Source organism: Plectropomus leopardus, chromosome 6 (genome assembly GCF_008729295.1).
Source record: "Plectropomus leopardus isolate mb chromosome 6, YSFRI_Pleo_2.0, whole genome shotgun sequence".
Lineage (NCBI taxonomy): Eukaryota > Metazoa > Chordata > Actinopteri > Perciformes > Serranidae > Plectropomus > Plectropomus leopardus.
The window spans coordinates 9,476,439-9,490,513 of NC_056468.1; the positions used below are offsets into that span (position 1 = coordinate 9,476,439).

The 14,075-nt window shown below is 38.4% G+C and overlaps 3 protein-coding genes across 3 annotated transcripts; 2 read left to right on the top strand and 1 right to left on the bottom strand.

Moving 5' to 3' along the window:
- Positions 1-983: 983 nt before the first annotated feature.
- LOC121944104 (transmembrane protein 233) lies at positions 984-2,376 on the top strand. The gene is made up of 2 exons (XM_042487781.1): positions 984-1,312; positions 2,224-2,376. The coding sequence occupies exons 1-2, from the start codon at positions 1,154-1,156 to the stop codon at positions 2,374-2,376; spliced, it is 312 nt and encodes a 103-aa protein (XP_042343715.1). The 5' UTR covers positions 984-1,153.
- Positions 2,377-6,685: 4,309 nt separating this feature from the next.
- On the top strand, positions 6,686-11,947 carry prkab1b (protein kinase, AMP-activated, beta 1 non-catalytic subunit, b). Its single transcript, XM_042488802.1, has 8 exons — positions 6,686-7,019; positions 7,216-7,379; positions 9,073-9,242; positions 9,339-9,432; positions 9,594-9,708; positions 10,359-10,492; positions 10,587-10,655; positions 11,199-11,947. Exons 2-8 carry the CDS (start codon positions 7,233-7,235, stop codon positions 11,274-11,276), a joined length of 807 nt encoding a protein of 268 aa, XP_042344736.1. The 5' UTR covers positions 6,686-7,019; positions 7,216-7,232; the 3' UTR covers positions 11,277-11,947.
- Positions 11,825-13,903, bottom strand: LOC121944867 (phospholipase A2-like). Its single transcript, XM_042488803.1, has 4 exons — positions 13,829-13,903; positions 13,247-13,403; positions 13,035-13,162; positions 11,825-12,115 (listed from the first exon to the last, which is right to left on the bottom strand). Exons 1-4 carry the CDS (start codon positions 13,866-13,868, stop codon positions 11,991-11,993), a joined length of 450 nt encoding a protein of 149 aa, XP_042344737.1. The 5' UTR covers positions 13,869-13,903; the 3' UTR covers positions 11,825-11,990.
- Positions 13,904-14,075: the final 172 nt, after the last annotated feature.

Below are 14,075 nucleotides of genomic sequence, written 5' to 3' on the forward strand. Positions count from 1 at the left end.
CATAGTTACCAAGAGGGTATGATCGGTTTAATGCCCAGAGCCTCCCGTTTTGTCTTTCCCACCACACAGCCACAGGCACACAGGCTTCATACACTGTTTTCTATACATTGTTTTATTTAATCTTATTTCATTGTAAAGTTGCATAGTACTATATAATACTATATATTATATACTAGTATATAGTTAATATATATATATATATATATATATATATATATATATATATATATATATATATATATATATATATATATATATATATATATACTAAATTAACTTTTTAAGCTTTAGCAAATTGGCTTGATTTCTCTTAAAGACACAGGGAGAAGTTATATGATGATGACCCTAAAATTTACCCTAAAAAGGAAAGAAAAAAAAGTTGCCAAATAAACAAAAAGAGTAGAAAAAAGATAAATATAGTTGCTGGTTTTTTTTTTTAAGGAAAATGTATAGATAAAATAGTCAAGAGTGTGATTACAATAATAGCATCATGAATTTAGTTTTCTGGACATTTTCCGGATTTGTAGAATTATTATTTTGAATTGCTAATAATTTCCCAATCTTTATCTATGTATCTATCTATTCTATCTATCTATCTATCTATCTATCCATCTAATTTAAATCTAAATTTCTGGTCATTTTCATGTCACCTTTCCCAATTTTTCTTTTTTTTTTTCTTTTTTTGGAACGTCTTGCCAAGTTGCTCATTGTTGTGCAAATCAAACCAGTTTGCTCAGGTTTTAAAGATTTAAATGGATTTTAAAGGCATCTGAATGCAGCACAAAAGATATTATTCCAGGTTTCAAAGAGTTAATATGCATTTTGACTAATTTACTATACATTTAAAGGAAATTACTTTAAATTTGAACTACATTATTATATCATTTTCTAGGTAAAAAAAAAGAAAAAAAAAAACTGGGATATGTCTTCCTTTTCCTGTCACTGTCTCCAGATTACAACAGCATTTTGAGTCTTCAGCCCACTCAGACTTTCCAGCAGCCTGCTCTCATGTCTCTCTGCTGGCTGATTTCTCTCCTCTATTATAACTGCCCTGCTGCCTCCCCTCCCTCGCCTCCACCTCCTCCCTCCCAGTGTCTCAGCCCTGTGCTTCACCTCCCTGCTTTTACTGTTTCGGGGGGAACGGCAGCCGGTCATGACCACCAAGTCCTCGTTGAACGGCAGCGCTGACCACCTGAAGTCTGGGGAAGCCCAGGAGATCCCCCCTCTGAGGAACTACCTCTGTCTCACCATGTTCACCTGTTTCTGCCCTGCATGGCCCATCAATATTGTGGCGCTGGCTTTCTCTATGATGGTGAGTTTGGGGATTCTGGACCTGATTGTTTCCTATTTATAGACAGTTATAGCATGAGATACTTTAAGTATGTGTTTATGAGGTTTGGTTATTTGCAGGAAGTACTTAAAGATCATTCAACATGTGTTGCCTCATATGGATAAATATATTAGAGAGCAGAGTATCAGTGGTGGGTAAAAAACAGAGTACATTATGGGATCATGGTTACTACATGTGTAGATATATTGCACATTAGCACTTAATTGCCATTTATGTTGTTTGTCTCTCTATTGCTCAAGCAGCAAACAAGTTGTGTAATACTACAAATGACTTATAGTTGACATAATATGATGAGATAGAGGAAACGCCTCTCCGTTTCACTGAGATGGCCGTCCATTTAATTAACAAATGCTTCAACGGATGTGTGCTCAGATCAGATACACTTTCAGTTTAGAAACTATCAAAGGGCCAAATCTGGTTTATGACTTCTCACTGTAATGTTCTACGATAAATGCATGCAATCTGTGTTATTGAGAGGAAATATCCTGTCAGTATTCTTCGTTTGTCATGAAGCCACAAAGTTTAAAGAAGTCAGAAAGGCGTGACATTTGTGTCGAGTCTCTGAGCTGTCTGAGGGCAGACACAGTTGTACTGAGTCGACGTGCCAACAGCAGCTGTTGCCTCGATGTAGCTGTGAGTAATAAGATGAGGCATGAAGGCACAGCAATCCACTGTTTATCATTGGCTTCAATACAAATATGATTAAAGATTACAAGAAAGGCAGGTGCTGAGAGAGAAGTTTGGATGCAAAGCGAGGCGGGGAATGATTACCCCCTAGATGAAAGATGTGCTACAATGTGGTTTATTGCCTTACTGACATGCTGAATGGGACTAGTTTCTTCTTCACACAGAACCGTGAATTTTCCTTTCAGGCCCAAAAGAGCTATGATGAAGAGGACTACGATGGCTCCAAGCGTCTGGGTCGGAAAGCTCTCCACCTGGGGATTGTTTCTTTTGTCATCGGCTTTGTGATCATCACCGCGTACACCATTGTGCATTTTACCACGGTATTATTCAGCAGATAAAGGTGCAAATATACAAGAACAGTGTGTAAGACTTAAGGGGATTTATTGGCATCCAGTGGTGAGGATTGTAGATGAAACCTATATTGGTGAGACTTCTTTCAGAGTTCATTGTTCACAAAGTTTTTACTAGGAGCTGAATTCATCAGCAGAGGTAACTTCCTCTCCAAAACAAATACAAGGTGATTTAAACTGGTAAAAACACTGAATAAAGTGGGACACCCAGTAGTTCACCCAATAGAGCAGGTGCCCAGTATACAGAGGCTGTGTCCTTGCTATGTCCTCGTAAGCTTTCCTACAAATATTTATATATAATAAATGCAAAAAAAAACCCAGAAAAATCTTTAAACAACAAAAACAAAGAACAAAAACAAGAACAAAAAAAGCAGTTTCATTTCACAGATCATTGTTGGGCATAACACAGAATCTCCGCTTGCCCAGCACTTTGTTTTGTTTAGTCGCCTTTTCTTCTCAGATAACTTAATGTTAACACCTTAAAGTAATTGTTTAAAAAATCTGTGTTTTTACAATGCTACCCATCATGGAGAGGCTGCTAACTGTGGTGGCCGAAGTGAAAACGCAAATGGCCTTATCTAAAAATCAGTCTTTGGTTTGTCTATTCTGGGCTACTGAAACATGGCAACAGCGAGAAACTCCCTCCCTATGTCGATGTAAACGGCTCATTCTAGGGTAACAAAAAACACCATAATTCTTATTTTCAGGTGAATATGCACTAAAGAAACATATTTTTTAATATTTTAGTCAATTTTTGCCAGTATATCCCCCTAAATCCTACACACTGGACATTAAAGAATAGACAGATTTTTAAGTATATCTTTTTCCTCTGCAGCATTTGGTGTGACTCTCGGGGAGGAAGAGGAGGTGGAAGTGGAGAAGAAGTGATGAGAGATCGGCTCCATGGGATGCAGAGCAGCTCTGCGTGGCTTCTGTCATCGACAGCTCTGGAGGTTTTGCGAGAGCTGGCAGAGACTCACTGTGCTGCTGGAGGAACATCTTTGTTTCAGATATTGTGTAAATGATCCCACAGTGAAACTGTGTACCGTTTTTGTAATTGTAAGGTGAGAGGAATGATTATGCATAGGACCCTTTCAGCACTTCCACTGATGAGATGTGGGGCTTCTCTGTAACTAAGAGGCTGTAATGGTCTGCATTACATTTCCATTATATCGCACTGTTTACTCTAAGTATTCTATTGTTCTATTGTCCACACATCTAAATGTTACATGTTATCAGTATAAAAATGTAAAATAAAAAGTCTGACACGAAACAAAAATATGGTCGGAAAGTTAAAAAAAACAAAACAAAAACTGTGAACGCAGTATGATTGAATTTAGAAGTAAGAAAATTACTGACACATGCTCATATTTCCGGAGACTGAATGAAAACTAGTTCAGAAATGCAGATTTCATGACTTAAGCTGATCAAAATATATTTCTAACGACATGACACAATACATTTTTCTGTTGGCGTCAATTCTGTATAATATCCGATACTGGGCGAAGCAACAGTGTGATACAGCAACAATATGATAAAATACTGACTAATAGTAGTGGGTGGACTTCATGATACCCACTCTGCTTGACCAGCTGGCCACAGTTCACACCCATCTTTAACACCTGTTGCAGTTTAATGAGTCTGAAGGATCATGTAGTCTGATATGTAATATTAACACAGTTACAAGGCTAAAAATAAGAGCATATAATTTTCAGGCTGCGCTGTGATCCAGCACGCTAATTACCAAGAAAATGAAAGTTTAATTGTCAACTTATTAATGTGGAAGGTTTTATTTATCCCCATGATCCTGGAAGCATCTGTAATAAAAGGGTCTGATCCACCTTTTGATCTGATTTTGTTGTGGCCAGCACCTAAAAAACAATCTGAAGACCAGACAAATATGTGAACTCATGCTTTATACTGTCTGGCAGATGCATCTGGTTCTCCTCAAATTCAGACAGATTTCCAGCTGGTTTGGCTGAGGTCGAGCCAATCAAAACTGTTCATGGGTGTGTTTCAGACAATGACTGACAACTTGAAGAGCCTTCGAGCTTAAGGGTATGGCCACACATGAGTGAAATTAATGTTAATTTAATTTACGTCCATTCAATATGAGTTAAGGAGTGAATAAAATCTTTGCAATGAATGGAAAAGACACTTTGAATCTTCACACTGCGTTGAGTTCGACTTTGGTGAACTTTAAATGGCGAGGTCGCAGCCTCACCCACTTGCAAAGAAGTAGGCTAGCCCATGTGTGGAGAAGACGTTGATTGTCTCCACGTCTAACCAGCAGATCATATAATCTGCCTCACATGAAAATGCTGCTTAGCTGGCTGTGAGTTGGGAGACGGTCATGGAACATAGAAACATTTGTTTGAAAGCTAACACTGGCAAGCAAGCTAGCTTTCCACAACCAGCACTGCCCACTTTAACGCGTCGGTGATGATCACTTGCTTTCATTCTTGCATAAGTGATTGTAGCCGTGTACAAAATATGGCCAGAGTGCAGCCAAACATTGTTCAAACCCAAAGAAGTTAAATAAAACTCTAGATCCCAGTTTAAAAAAAAAAAAAAAAAAACTAAACATGTCATTTGGGATTTAAGGGTTAAACAACTTTTTTTCCAACTTGAAATCGACTTAAGTGAAAATAAAAGGGGAACGTTGACGTTAAGGTGTTAAGGGTCATCCAAATGCAGCTGTGCAATTATTATCACCAATAATAATAATAAAAATCAATGACTGAAACTACTGGTACTGTAGCTCTGCACTCAAACCATGATGGAGGTAAAGGGTTATCCTTCCCAACACTGAAATACTGCTGACTCTGTTTTATTATGAGTGTGTACAGTTTCAGGCTTTACCCATGTGAAGCACATGAAACAGGAGAGCCGTGAGAACGCCTCAGAAATCAGTGTGAGATGGTACAAGGGCACTCTCCTGCTTAGCAGCAGAAATCTTAAAAACATCTCTGTGTTACATCCAAAAAATACATTAAAAAAATTACAATTAAATACTTGTAAAATGTAGGCATTTTTATTTAAAGAGTACAAATACCCCAAAACACATCTTGGCCACAAATTATTCTGAGAGAATGGCATCTATGCTGTTACCCCTTAAAATGAAGCGATGTCTCCTTTTGACATATTGTCAACAATTGGCATGTAGACAGGTAGTAAGTAAGTATTTGAATCATTTTTAGAGGCCTAAAGGCGTCATATTATCCAACAACGCAAGAAAAGAAGCAAAGACTAGAGGAAAATCTTTTTCTTAAATCTAACTTTAAAAAACAACATGTTTTTCCTGCTCTTCTATCTTGTTTAAGGTGGAGGAAATTATTCTAGAGAAGATGGTTAATATCTAAACTCAGCACCCAAACAAATACTCCCACTCGGTCAGTGCTACTTCAAAAGCTCTGTTTTACTGTCCCTCTAGTTCCCTTCTTCTTTATAGGCCTACTTCAATGTAGAGTTTTTTCCTTTTGTGTGTGTCCGAGCCATTTGTTTTGTTCCTATTAACCTTTATTGACAATGATAGGACAAGAGTTTACAATTGAAGGCGTTCTGGCTTCCATTTGTGGTCCGTTTGTAGTCCAAGCAATAGTCTGAGTAATGTTAACAAATAGCATTTGAACAGCAGGTAAACAGTCTGTGTGGAGCAGTGAATCAGCCAAAATGCAATCTCAGAACAAATCAGCTAACACCTAAGCTAGTTTTGGGACCTTTAAAATAATAATAACAATAATAATAATAATAATAATAATATGATAATAATAATAATAATAAATAAATCATCTGCATTCATATGTAGATACCTATTCATTCTAGTTCTGTCATGTTGGTTTGGTGTGTCTGGTCCCTTAGAGACTGTGTGACCCTTTGGGGGTCCGCACCCCCCCAGGTTTAAAACCACTGATTTAGGCTCCTCTTTGGGGATATTTTCAAAAAAAAAATTCGTAACTGTGTATTCATATTAGTCTTTTCTTTCTGTTTTTTCCCCTTTAATTCTTTCAGAAATAAACCAGCTTTTTTTTTCCATCCTCAGTTATCCTTATCTGCATTTTTCCACGGTCAAAGATTATGCTGTAACGAGGCATATATGTTGAAAATGATCGAATTTACTGAAAACCTTTTATTGTATTTTATAACTAAAAATTGGATTAAAAATGTAAATCGTGCAATTTAGGTTACATCTAAATATCCCGCTGAGTTTCCGAAAAAAAATATTTGGCGATAATCGGGTTAAACTTTAACTGCTCGAGGACAGGAGGCGGAAGAGGTGTGTTTTCTTCTCTCTCTCTCACATACACACACACACACACACGCACTCATAAACACACTGAAGTTTCCACTAAATGGCGAAAACGCGCAACATACATCTGACCTCCGGAGATTAGAAGAAGAAACAGAGGGATTAGAAAGACTCAAAGAAAACACAAGAGAGTGTTTATGTGTTATTAGTCGGCGGGACGCTGAACAGCTCCGCCTCACGGTGTTTCAGCTCCAGAGCAAAACTTCTGCAGCTCAAAGACGGAAACAACAACGACCAGAGCACAGGACGTTTTTACACCTGAAACTACAGACAGATGTCCACGAGACCTGCGATTAATAAAACCGCACCCGAGAAGATTTAGGTTTGTATTTACATTCTCTTCTGGCTATAGTCAATAACATGATATCTATGAATAATCACCAGCTACATATGCTTGGTAACTTTTGTCTCAAGGGGTCATTTTACCATATGGCCCCTGGTGGTCATCCAGGGGCCTCTGTGGGGCTCTTGGTTGGACATCCAGACATGATGACTGTCTGCTGATGTGTGTCTTGCAGAGTTTGATGCCAGCAGGATGGGGAACAGCAGCAGTGACCGGTCCAGCGGGGGTCAGGGGGACAGGTCCTACAGAGATGGACAGCAAGGAGGGAAAGAGGCTCGTCCCAACATCCTGATGGACAGCACAGAGGACGCAGACCTGTTCCAGAGAGAAGATCCAAAGGTACAATAACAAGTTTAAATCAGGACTGGTGTTAAACACTTGACTGCATGTTATGAAATCAGAATAACTAACTAAGTGTCCTAAATGTTCTTGCACAGTAATTAATTCCTTGTGATTAATGCCAACAGTTTGAGTAAGTTTTTTTATTGGATTTCTATTCACTCCTTAAACCTCAACCTATACTTAGTTCTCAAAATCACACGTGGGAGAGATGCATCTAAAAAAAATCCAGAACAATTTTTGAAAATTAGGTGGTACATTCATATGGTGGTAAAAAGCTCGCTTATCTGAAATTTTAGTCGAGTTGCCAAACAACATTATCTTCTGATACAGTATTTTGTAGGGGAAAAAATCTGTATTGATCAGCCATGGGTCTTTTACAGAGTAAAATGTGGTTTTAATTCCTTGCATTAAAAATTCTGCTGTTCAATAACCAATGTTAAAGTGTAAGGCAAACCAGTTTCCAGTGAGCACTGTGACAAAGTGTTTACAAAGCAGTCCCATCTTTTTGGAGAGTGCAATTTCTGTTAAAACTGAAAATAAAGGTGGCTAAATAAGATGTATAACCTGTTTCAAGCACGCTTTAAGTCAAATTTGTTTCCATATTGAAAGAACTGCCAAAACTGTTTTAAGGAAGAAAACTAAAAAAAAAAGCTGCCTGTATAGTTTATATAATGATTATCAGTAATATAATTGTAAAAGGGCAAAAACATGCAAAAAAACAACACTGGTGTGGTCTAAGCTAAAATCTTTACATATTAGATCATAAAACATTTACTGAATTTTGTGCTGTAAAGGAAGCTGTTCTCACATAAACAAATTGCTGATGAGTTTATACAGTATAAAAATATACATCTGAAATACAGTAATGTGCAGTAGGAAATAAGTCAAAATTATTTCCACGTGGTCTACTATGGTAAAGATATACGTATTCCATTCACTTTTCTACAGATGTGAGAATATTAACAAAAATATTAACAAAAATAATACAGAAAACTGTAGCAAACAGGATGTGCAAAATATGTGTCATAGATATAGACAAGGTAATATATTCTGTATGTTCATGCAAAGTCCTACAGTTTGCACATAAATCTCTAAGTGCTCGAGGCCCACTTTTGCAAAATGACAGGAAGCCGGAGCCAGTTAATAAACAAATATTAATATTTATCAGTATATATAATAAATTCATTTCCTGTTTTCAATCTTACGACATTTCATCTTTAAGAGGCAAATAAAAGGCAGCCCTGCACCGGTCAGCTGTACACAGAATCGTTATGAGGAGTTCAGGATATCCAGGGCATTATTACATTTTTAAAAAAATGTGAATCAATTACAAAATGATCGTCAGACCAGATGAATTCTGATCCCTCTTATACACTTATTGAATTGCCAGGTAACATGTTCAGCGAACAGATTTAGATTCATACAACTTACCGAAAATTCTCGACAGAAACCAAATATGAAAATGTCCAAGAAGCTGTGTCAGGTCTGCTCTCATGAACTCTTCTGAGGAGGATGCACAAAACGAAGCGTGGATCAAAGAGGTCCCAAAAAAAACATGCTGTAGATTTTTCCGTCCTCAGCTCCCTCTCTTAGGCCGCTCAGTCAGGAAGTGTTGTATTGTGGGACGGAGGCAGAGGCTGAAGGAGCTCTCATTAACATGGCAACAATACCTTGATATCATGCCATCCAGGCTCCACAGGAAATACAGGAGTTTCTGGCGTGGCAGCAGGACCTGGAGAGTGAGAGCAAAAGTCCAACGCAGGCCAGACCAACCATGTTCAGATGGCAGGGGGCCGCCAAGGAAGTCTTTGTGTCCGGATCTTTTAACAACTGGGCCACCAAGATCCCTCTCAACAGAAGGTAGAGTGACTGGAGCTGAATGCTTAACACAGATTTGCATCTTGGATGTGTTTGTGTTGATGGAAATGTAGCACATGATTATCTTTTGCAACCCAGTCAGAAAAACTTTGTGGCTATCGTGGACCTGCCGGAGGGAGAGCACCAGTACAAGTTCTGTGTGGACGGTCAGTGGACGTTGGATCCTACTGGGGTGAGTGAGAGCTGAACTTATAAAGAGCACCAACCTTAAATATGATATATCGTAATATGTAATATGTCACCAACATACTGGTATTTTTCCATGCTTGTACCTTTGCTTACTCCACACTCATAAGTACCCCTATCAAATTTCTGTTTCCTTCTCACCCTCAGGCTGTGATGACGTCTAAAACTGGCACAGTAAATAATGTCATTCAGGTGAAGAGAACTGACTTTGAAGTCTTCGATGCCCTCAGGATCGACTCAGAAGATTCTGCAGACATCTCAGGTACTCGCACTGTTCATTCATTAATAACTACTCTCAAACTGGCCAAATATTGTTTTTAAAATTTGATTTAAATGTTAGAATAAAAAGGCATACTACACAGGAAATTTAAGTTAAAGAATAACTCCAGTATTTATGAACTTTTACCCTATTTTCATGTTTTTTAAGTTGGTCCAGTATTGACTCACAGCGGCAAACAGGCTGCAGTGTAACCATTCAAGGCCATTCATTTACGTCTCCTAAAAGTGCTTGTTTTTGCCATTGACAGGCTCAGATTCTCAAGTATCTTACAACATTATGGAAAGAATCCCTACAGAGATAGACCTTTTTGTTTAAGAGGTAGACCCTTTCCTCAACCAGAAATTGTTTAATTTAAATTAACAGTCATTTTATCACTGTTCAAAGTCACCAGAAGCAAAGTAAAACTCACAAAAACAGTCTTGGTTGCTCTTTCCACTGTTCAGTCACTCACGTAGATTGACGGTCACATATGCACAAAGTATTGCTAATTTTTGGGTCATTGTTAAAGTTGCTCACTGCCCTCTTATGTTCTTATAAAGAAACAAAGCCAATTTTCGGTTTCAAGGGGTTAAACAATGTCTGATAACTTTTTAAGTAGTTTGTATTCATCAGTTACATCCATTCTCTCCCAGATTTGTCCAGTTCCCCTCCCGGCCCCTACCTTCAGGATGCGTATGTGACCAAGCCAGAAGACAAGATCAAGCATCCTCCGATCTTACCTCCCCACCTGCTGCAGGTGCTGCTCAACAAGGACACAGGTGTCTCTGTGAGTACAGGCTTGTTGCTGGGATACGTGATTGTTTCAGTGGTGCACAGCATGTAATTTAGTCAAATTCTTCCTTTCTCTGAATCTTTGTCAGTGTGATCCGACACTACTTCCAGAGCCCAACCATGTGATGCTCAATCACCTGTACGCCCTCTCCATCAAGGTAAGAAACCCTCCATTAACATGGGTGCTTTTTATGTTGTCCATCACAGTGAAGTTAGGGGACAATTATGGATCAGCTTTCTCCGTATGTGAGACAAAATATCTTTGACAAAACCAAATAGATTTTGACATGTTTGGACATGTTATCGTCTCATTGGTTGCCATAACGGAACATAAACATCATGTGCTGCGTGTCATACATACGACAAAAAAAATGTTGAATAATAAGTATCGGTATGGCTTGTGCTGCCTTTTGAAAGTACAACAATTGTTAGTGACATCGTTAGAAACTGTCGTCTTTATTAATTTTAAATTTGATTTGTTCATTTCCCTCTTTGTCTGTAGTCATACTACAGTGATAGTTATTATTTGTACTGATATATATCACTATCCAAAATGTTAATGCTGTAGCTCAATTTTGTTGCCAAAAATCACAATACTTTTACAATTTAGGAAAGAATTATATAATTTCAACTTTATCAATGTAAACTTCAACTTAAAACCTAATTTTTATCCAAATACTCTTCTTGTCGTTGTCTTTCAGGATGGGGTGATGGTTCTCAGCGCAACACACCGATACAAAAAGAAGTATGTGACCACTCTTCTCTACAAGCCAATATAATCCACTGAGCTGTGATCTAATCTTTTATTTTGAAATGCTAATAATTCATCTGTTGTTGTACAAACCTGCTGGGACTTTTTTGTACTGGACCTAAATGTCTTCCTCATTCAGTCAATTTAAAACAATAGCTAAATCTGTTTTTACCTTTCTGTAATCTCAAGTTTTGGAACTATTTTGAAGTTACACTCACTGCGCATTGTTTTTCAGTTTATGATCCAACCATAACTACAACCCCGAGCTTTGTTTCTTATGAAAAGTCCGAGACACTAGAACAACAGGTGGATGTTTTTGATACTTTCATTCCAGCCTCACTTGAGCCAGATGTGTCAGTAGATTTTTAGTTTGTTAGAGACCAAACACTCTGAACTTTACAAAGTGTTACGTATTAAAGTGACCTTAAATTGTAATAATTTATAACTGGGAAGAATATTAAAGTGCAATGCATCGATAAGCCCAGCTGTAACCTCTGCTGCACAACCGCTCCATACGTGAGCAAACAGACACGAGGACACACAGAGAGGGTGAAATTCAACTAAAAAGCCTCACTGTTAGAATCTCACTTGCTTTCTTTATTTCAAACTGATGCCTTTGTATCAAATCAAATTCCTTTTACATCCGGTTTGTGTAAAAATTACGGAGAAATTAAAGTTTGAAAAGAAATATGTCAGAAATCCAACATACTCTTGCATTTTTTGTGTGTGTGTGTTGTATAACTCAGTTGACACAGTGGACTTTGGGATCCAGGTTCTTGTTGTCAGGGTTGTATGTGGCCTGAGCAAAGCAGTGAGCCGCCAACCGATCGCACTCGCACACGGCAGCCTGGCACTTTTTGTTGGTAGCTGCAGAGACAGAGTAGAAGCAGGAAATGAACAGATAGCTGCTCAATAATAACAAAGTGTAAGGGACACTTGCACAGAATAGTGTGGTTACGTACACTAAGTGCCAGTGTGAAAGTGTAACTGGGATTCAAACCTCAATCCCTGGTTGTGTCATTCCCATATATAGCTGTTTAAATACAGTTGTTGTTTATACAGGAGCTACATACATGGCAACAAATGCTGTCACTTTTGCAAAAATGACAGGAGGTCAGGGGCCCGTTGCAGTAGCCTTATACATTTCTAATATCTCTGGAGATTTCTAGGATTTTAGGATGTATTAGGATTTCAGGACGTGTCTAGGATTTTAGGATGTTTGTAGGACTTTAGGATGTTTTGAGGATTTTATGACATTTCTCAGATGGATTGGATGGATTCTTGGATTTTGGGACACTTATCAGATTTTAGGTCAATTCTAGTGTTTTAGGACATTGGGGGCTTAGCAAGGACCTTTGTTGTGGGGTGCAGGGGATCCTCCACTGGCATTTCTTTTTTAAAAATAACAAGCGCTACTATTTAGATGCTTTTTTTATGCATTCTTGCACCTTATGTATACTTACAGTACAAAAACAATTCCCAGTGTGAATCATTTTATATTTATTGTGAATTAAAAACAAGTTTGGGGGCCACTCAGCACTCTGTCTGGGCCCAGATTTGGCCTGGCCTGCAAGCCTTAAGTTTAGTATCAGTGGTCTGCAGAGAGTGCTGTATTTTCTGTTAGCCAAAAAGTGCTTTAAGATTTTCTTTTTGTTTAATCCGGATTAAAAAGCTGTTTGTTTTAACTCTCACTAGTGTTGCTGCAGAATTTCATCAAAAGGTCATAAAACGCTTTATATTTGATTTCTTAATGAGTCAAACCATCCTAATTTAGCCAACTTCTTACCTGAGCAGGTCACTTGTTGATTGGAACAGGTGAAATCGTAAACAAGAACATAGGGAAGGTCAGCGATAGCCATGCAGCCAGGAGCCTTTCTGCTTGCTTCATAGCATTTGTCATGAACTTTACAGCACCTGAGAATACAGGAAGAAAGAGTTTGCATATTTGAGAAAACCCAAAGTTTCTCTTGTTTTTAAAATTATGATGGGAATACATACATGTCCACTTCATCCAGAGGGCTTCCCCTCCCCCCGAAGCCACACCAGCAGCCGTAATCGCTGTACTTTAAGGGGTTAACACTGGGCTGAGCGCAGCGGATCAGCTTCCCAAACTGCCATAAGGCTTTTGGCAGCAGCGCACCGCTGGCCACACAGGCTGGTAAACATGAGGAAGACAAATAAGCATAAGTGAACATTTGGGGGTGACATAGGGGACATGTCCCTCTTAACATTTAGAACATGTGCATGTGTCCTCCCAAAATAAAACATTAACATAGCAGACATTTGTTTTGACAAAATTAAGAACCCTTATACCACAAAAAGATCCAGAAAAGCCACAAGTTGGTGCATAAGAAATTCACCAGAATACAGGAAATGAAGTGTTACTCAAACTTTTCTGCTGAAGGACCCCCTCATTAAGTGCCCCCCACCCAATGTTACAACAAAACCTAATCCATTGCAAATAAGAACATATGATGACCAATTCAGAGAAAAAGTGTAACCCAAAAAAAAGAATGGTACAACATTAATACATAAACACTGTGGTGTCATATTCAGGATGATACATATTGTCAGTCTTACCAGTGAGCAGCAGGAGCAACACAGGAGTGGTCAGATTCATGGCTACAGTCAGAAAAAAAACATAATTTTGGCACTGCTTGGCCTTATATGACAGAAGGTAAGAGAGCGAGAGATAAGAGGGAGGCAAGAGGGAGGGAGCTTTAAATGAGAGGTTACTTAACAAAAATCCTATATTTGTTTGCGTTTCTGCAGTGAATTTTGTTTACTTGCATCATGCATCTAACACCTTCAATTACAAGTGTGACCG